The following is a 7,106-nucleotide window of genomic DNA, read 5'->3' on the forward strand; positions in this document are numbered from 1 at the left end:
GGCTCTTGGGGTGTGCACAGGAGGTCCCGGCCAGGTGGGGCTCTCTTCGATTACAGCAGTCAGCCGCCAAGCAGGAGTGGGGTTGGGTGCTGTGAAGCCCATCCCAGTTCCGGCGTGGGGGCAGGATAGGTGTCAGAAACACTGGGTACCCGCACCGATAGCAGGGGGACTGGCACCCCATCTGTGCCCAGTCCCGGAACTCATATCCACATTTCGAGCAGTGGAACTCAGCCAGGCCCCACATCTTGTCTAAGGGCACGGGCTCGTAGCGCTTCCGGCATTTCCGGCATCAGGACACCTGCATCCACTGGGGCATCTGGCGCCACCAGACATGGTCGCAGGGGGAGCGTGGAAACTGGCGCTCCGCAGAGGGGTCAGGTTGGCCTGGGCTCGTTGGACCATGGCCAAGCCGGCTTCTGTCAACGGCAGGAGCGCAGTCGCCAGTCTGGAGTCCCGGTCCTGCTTCATGTCCTCGGGCCTGGGCCAGCAGGTTGTTCCCCAGGTCCTCTCCATCTCTCCGCTTTACCTCCTACATGATGGCGCGCCCCACTCCCCTGTGGTCCTGGCAAACCTCCTCATCAGAGCCCCTGCCTTCCCCGAGGGCACCTTCCCGTGGGACTTCTCCCCCAAGCGCCAAACGCTCTTCTCCAGCTCCACGTCCTCCTGGGACATGGTGGCGGCGGCGGCGGCGGCTGCGCAGCACTCCAAGAGGGTCTCCGCTGCACGCCCACCCCGCCGGCCGCTACCTCGCCGCACCCGTCGGTATGGCTGACAGGATTGCATTTTCATCCTAGGAGGGAGGGAGTCTCGGGCCACAGGTTTGCCCAGTGCAGTAAATACACCATTTCAGTTCTTGACAGCTGCTTCTATGAACTTTGATTGTGGGTCCCAGGGAAATGAAATTGTTGCTAACTTTAATATTTCCTCTGCTTGGTGTTTATTGGTCCTCTGTGAGGAGTGTTGTGTTTGCATTGGGGTGTAGTCCATGGTGAAGGCTATTGTCTGACGTGATCCATGATGGAAGCAGGTTGCGCTGTTTGCGCGTTGTCATCCTGACAGTGCATCTTCTTGGTGCACTCCAGCTTGGTGGGTTACCTGTTCGGCAGACTGTTGAATAAAGATGGGAAAGATAGAACCCTGGCACTCGGTTTGCTGGGTTTAAGCCCTGCAGTGCCCCTTGCTCTGTTCCAAGGACTGCTTCTCGGTCTGGGTGCAGCAGGCTCCTCGTGGTTGGTCTACGTGACTTTTTATGAGAAAGACTCCCTCCTCCTCACACTCCATTTATAGGGTAATCCTATTTGGTGATAGGAAACCTGACATATTAAACAGTTGGTGTAAGTCCTTGAATTTCCTTCGGTGTGCATTAGCATGTGGCTGAAAGTTTTACCCGCAAACATATTCTACCCCCGTGCAGATTCGAGAACTGATGAAATCCTTTGAGGGTCCTCAGCCTGCGGACGTGCGGCTGATGAAGAGGAAGACAGGTGAGAGCTTGAGGAGCCCCTGCTGCTCCGGTCTCTTCCCCACCCCCCTCAGTCCCGAAAGAGCATCTGACCCCAATCTTCAAGCACATGATTCAGAATGAAAGGTTTGCCATGGCTAAGGAACGTGACTGAGAACGATATTAGAAGGCACTGTGGAGCCTCTAAAAAACACTTGTTTTTAGGGGCTTTTTTATTCCTCCCCCCTCCCCTTCGGTAAGTAGCCGTACTGTGATAAACTACTTGTTTGGCACTAGCCGGTTGCATGGTTACCTTTTGAGCGTGGAGTCCAGTGGAGTGGCTTTTAGTCCTTGCCATGGCAAAGTGTCCAGAAGAACCCCAAGCGAAGCCACAGTCTCATTAAAGCTGCTTCCCAATTGGCTTGTCACGAGTGTTGGAGCAGTGGGAGAGAGATGCGCCTGTTGTAAAGGAACTGACTAACACGAGTATCCCGTCTATATCTGAATGCTGTCTCTAGGTGTAAGCCGTGGTTTCGCCTTCGTGGAGTTTTATCACTTGCAAGATGCTACCAGCTGGATGGAAGCCAATCAGGTTGCTTCACTCACCAAGCCTAGATATTGATGAAAATGGAACAAGTCTGTACAATTTTTAAAAAAAGAAAAAAGGTTGAAGGAGTGGTTTGTTCCAAAGGAGTGACTTTAAAAAAAAATAAAAAGCTTTGTATATATTAAAATGACATGACTAGACTGTGTCCAGAACGACTCTGCAGAGTTTGCTCTGCCCGTAAACACGACTGCCTGGCAGCGCTTTGTTACCCGCTGAATGCCTGTCTGGTGATTACCAAAGCGTCCTGATGTCTCTTCCTCGCCCTGCTCACTTAGCTTCCCACGTAGAACGTCCGAGGGAGTGAGCCTAGGAGGGCCGAGCTAACGCCCTCTCTGACAGTGAAACAGACGGATGGAGGTCTGTGGCAGGCCTTCCTTGTTTCTGCCTGGAAACCACAGCCTCCTAGCAGGCATATCTGCCCAGGTGGACCTTCGGGGACTTTGTAAGGAACAAGTGGACTTTATGACCAATCGTTCTGATGAGCTTAGCCTGGGAGCCTGCCTCTAATCCAGGTAGGGTGGCACTAACACCCTAGTCTCCCTGAGAATGCCGTTGAAAGTGCTCCAAACAAATCCCTGGGGCTTTCTGGTGGCGCGGTGACTGGCACATTTGTTGTTCAGTCTGCCAAGGTACCCGTGCCCTGCTTGGCGCTTCATAACCTTTTTGTAAGGACATTAATGCACCGCATTGGACGCCTTGAACCACGTGTGTCCTGGAAAGTTAACTCATCATGTTGCTTTTCTGCAGCATTTTATGATTTAAATAACCCAGAAATAGAAGTGATACTCTGTAACAGACTGTCGCCTGTATCGAGACTGACTAATGAGGGTATCATTTTGATTGACTTGTCAAAGTTTTTGTCCTCTTGATGCCTAAACTCACAACCTGACCCTATAAATACAGAGCTTTGATCATTTTGTGGTACGGACGCCCTCCTAGTAAGCGGGCGGGCTTCGTGTGAGTGAAGCTCACACTTGTGAGCAGGACAGCCTCATTGAATACCGCAGATGTGTCGGTGACGTGCTTGGGAGCATACAGTTCTGAAAACATTAAGACTCCACAATTTTAATGTATACAAAGCTATCGTAATGTGTAATGCTTCATTACTGTTTGAATTCACTCCAGAAATGAAAGGCCAACAGGATTAGGGACTCAGGGATTGTTTGGCATCTCCCCCAGCACACATCCCTCCTCGTGGGATGATCTTCTGACACACCTCCCAGCCACACTAATTTTACTTCTGTACATCCCAGTGAGTGGATGGCCCTTCAGCTCTTTCCCTCTGGCCGTACACGTAGCCTTGCAAAACTCAGAGCACAGCTTCTATCCAGGATTGGCCAAAAATCAAATGCTCAGCAGTGGGTCTGTTGAAAGAGGTTAGGCTCCTTTTTAAAAGCTCCAAGTCTAACCTATTTTAATGTATTCCGATAGTATGGACTATCCGGGCCCACCCACTGGTCCCACCACAGCCTCACCCATAAAGAAAGCGGCTCCTGGTAAAAGGCTCAGGAGCAGGTGCCAAATACACTCTGGACCAGATTCAGCTGGCATTTTGACCTTTTAAAGTTGACCCTTTTAGTCCCGTGGTTAACTTGAAAGGGTAAGGCGGTTTGTACATTTATGACCTTCTCCTGTCCCCTTGAAGAAACTTCATTGGCCTCCTGGTTTCTCATCGTGAGAGTACCGTCCATTTCTTCGGAAAACACATCCGTCCCCCAGGGACATGGCGAGGTTGCAGTAGGCAGGGAGAAGTCTCCTTGAGCCATGCTCTTGAGTTGGTGGCATTCAGACATAGTCCCTCCTGAGCAAGGCTTGTAACCAGATTCCCTTTTAAAAGGAGCCCCTTTCCCATTCGTCCCCCAAAAGTCACATCCTGAAGCAGGAGTACCGGGGGAAGGGGACTCACTGTGCATAGGACAGGAATGGGGGAGAAGCTGAATGAAGCCCAAGGACACCATGCTCAGGGCTAAAATAGGAGACCATCAGAACTGGGGGATCGTGTCTTCTGTTTTTTAGTAGACTGATTGTCGCTCTCAGGCAGCCTGTCCATGCTGAAGGTTAGGACTTCGTCTCCGCGGGAGACACGGCCTGGTGCATGTCAGTGTCTGGCAGCTTTCTCAGCACTCCCTGACCCCGCTGACCTTTACCCGCGTCCCACTCTCCACTGCCTATCTCAAGGATTGGACGGGCAGAGTATAGGTGGCGGTGGTTGGTCCTCCCCGGTTGTTGTCCATTTAATTCCAGAGCACTGATTTTTCCGAAGTGTGCTCTGCCCTGGGAAAATGGACACACATCCTTCCCAATGGGAATAACTAATTAATTCTTTTTTTTACAGAAAAAGTTGGTGATCCAGGGGAAGCACATTGCGATGCACTACAGCAACCCCAGACCCAAGTTTGAGGACTGGCTGTGCAACAAGGTAAGCACGCACGAGGACCAGTGCCTGTGTGGTCACCTGACTCTAAGGTGCTTTTGATGTTTTGTGACTTGGAATCCCTAGAACTCTAGAGAATTTGTAGTGTTCAGGACCTCAGTTCTTGTGCGTGGCGGAATCCTGTGGTTTTTCATCAGTGGTTTACACAGCCAGACACTGCCGCAGTACCGTGCCCCTGAGAGTGCGTAGCCTCTGCTGCGTGCGCTTCCTGGACAAAGAAACAGCAGGAGTCAGCTGCTGAGTGCCCGCTGTAAATGGAACGATGATGAACTTTGTGAGAGCACTTTTTAATTCCACTTTCCCACAAACTTCAGAAGCCCCTAACAGCTTCTAAATGCAATATATTTAAATTGCTGTGATATAGTGAATTCTCGCTAAGTGACTTTAATTATATGTACTTTTTTCACCCCCGTATAATTCTACAGTTTTATTTTCCTTGTCACTTAGCATTGCTCTTTTCTCCCCACTTCACAAACAAAAAGAATTCTCAGATGTTTCATAACATTTTACATTTAGTTTACTTGACTGAGCTCACAGCTTTTGACGTGGCCGTTTTGCTTCATCGACAAAAAGCTCTTGCAGTTTGGCTGAAGTTGCATGAGGTCTGTGATGGTCCTGTCACCAACACACAGCTTTGAACTTAGGTGGTGACCTCGGGTGGAGAGTGCCCCAGCGCTGAGCTCTGTGGGGAACCGGAGCGGGCTTAGTCCTCCTTGCTGTACGTAGGGATCCATCATGGACTCGGGGGCGAGGCACAGCTGTGCTGCTGACTCGGTGAGGGTTTTGGAGTGAACTAAAAAAAAATCTCAACTTAATCAAAATAAGTTTACTTCAAAACACCTCAAGATTCCCCAGTGAGAACTGGCCTGGTGTGACAGTTGGACGTTCTAGGCTATGCACCTTTGTCTGTGGTCTATGGTGTCGATGTCGGTTAGCAGCAGAGGCGCGGACCCAGGACCCTGCGCTGAAGTCCAGGTAGTTACTAGAAAGGCAGACCTGCTGTGAGAAATAACGACAGGTGTGTTTTCTTTTTCAGTGTTGCCTTAACAATTTCAGGAAGAGACTCAAATGCTTCCGGTGTGGGGCCGACAAGTTTGGTAAGCCTGCACTCTCCCGTTTGAAGCGGGCTTTCGAGCCCGACTGATAGGGCTGTTGTCTGTGAACGTAGGAACCGTTAGACGAGGAGCATGGTTTCCTGTACACTTTAAGGCACAGGCGATGGAGCCGGTGAAAGTTCAGATCATACTTTCATATTCAGAGTTAGGTCTGCTCGCTTGGTTTGCTTCGTGCTGCTTCCCACATTAGTCACTACCAACTAAGGAGGGTTTCACTACAGCCACGCATGCTTAAAAGAAGGGCGAAACAGTGTTAAATGTGCTCTCAAATTTGGGATTTCAATGTTCTTCCTGCCTTCAGTGTTTGGGGTCCCCTTCTCCTTGTAGATTCTGAACAGGAAGTGCCCTCCGGAGCCACGGAGTCGGTCCAGTCTGTGGATTACTATTGCGACAGTAAGTGCGGGGGGACCTCGTGTCCATGGTGGGAGACTGCCCTCGGTGCTGCTCTGGGTTTGCTTGGTTCCCGTTTGTCATGTGCACCATGAAAGCTTTGGGTTCCCACTTGAGTTTAGTCTTCGGGAGCTGGGGGTCGCCCAGCATGGACCTGTGTTTGCGTGTACTCGCGACTGCCCTGAAAAGCATGGATGGTAACAAACGGGTGTCATTGTGTCATCCGCCCCCAGCGATCATTCTTCGGAATATAGCTCCACACACCGTGGTGGATTCCATCATGACGGCGCTGGCCCCCTACGCGTCCTTAGCTGTCAGTAACATTCGCCTCATCAAGGACAAGCAGACCCAGCAGAACAGAGGCTTCGCGTTCGTGCAGCTGTCCTCGGCAATGGTGAGGGGCTGCTGGAAAGTGAATGTGCTTTGTGGTCGATCCCACCGAGAGACCGGGTCATGAGGCTGTTGGGCTGCCTGTCCTGGCTGCACACGCACCCCTCCCAGGTTCATGGCTGGAGACGTTACTGTGCTGCGCAGTTACGGACTGCCAGAGACCATTCCGAGGCTGTCAGTGGTCCTGGAGGGTGGACCACCGTCTGCTGAGGAGCGGCTGGCGGCTCTGACCCACCACCTGCACACCCGGGCGCTGTCATGACTGCAGCAAGCCCCAGAGATAGCAAGTGCCCGTTAGAGCCTGGCGGTGCTGACATTTGAACCGGTTTGGTTTGGTTTGTCTTAGAGTGCTTTCACATTTAGTCTTACATAAGCCTGGAGACCTTCGTGTCCCGCTCTGGTTTAGTGGGCGAGGTGATAGGGATAGGCTTTTAAGTTGCACAGCAAGCTTGTTTTCTTCACGTTCTCCTTCAGGATGCTTCCCAGTTGCTGCAGATATTACAGAGTCTTCATCCTCCTTTGAAAATTGATGGCAAAACGATTGGGGTTGATTTTGCCAAAAGTGCCCGAAAGTAAGTGGTCCCCTCTATTCATTTATCTATCTCACACGGCCGCACCTGCCCACCTGTGCAGAGGCACTTTGTTGACTGCTCTGCACCCTGTCCTTTCTGCCTGTCACAGCTGTGCGCACACTGTCTGGAGCTGAGTCCCCTGCGGGTGAACCCAACC

The 7,106-nt window shown here is 51.4% G+C and overlaps 1 protein-coding gene across 1 annotated transcript in view; it reads left to right on the forward strand.

The window, feature by feature from the left end:
• RBM5 (RNA binding motif protein 5) overlaps window positions 1-7,106 on the forward strand; it is a 23,172-nt gene that overhangs the window by 7,097 nt on the left and 8,969 nt on the right. Inside the window, 9 exon segments of the mRNA XM_045297714.1 lie at window positions 294-762; window positions 1,083-1,086; window positions 1,382-1,484; window positions 1,960-2,033; window positions 4,384-4,467; window positions 5,519-5,579; window positions 5,925-5,990; window positions 6,221-6,381; window positions 6,852-6,953. Of these exon segments, the coding sequence (XP_045153649.1) occupies window positions 294-762; window positions 1,083-1,086; window positions 1,382-1,484; window positions 1,960-2,033; window positions 4,384-4,467; window positions 5,519-5,579; window positions 5,925-5,990; window positions 6,221-6,381; window positions 6,852-6,953 (1,124 nt within the window).

The sequence above is a fragment of the Echinops telfairi genome, unplaced genomic scaffold (assembly GCF_000313985.2).
Source record: "Echinops telfairi isolate 266 unplaced genomic scaffold, ASM31398v2 ScPeMD7_7420;HRSCAF=8458, whole genome shotgun sequence".
Lineage (NCBI taxonomy): Eukaryota > Metazoa > Chordata > Mammalia > Afrosoricida > Tenrecidae > Echinops > Echinops telfairi.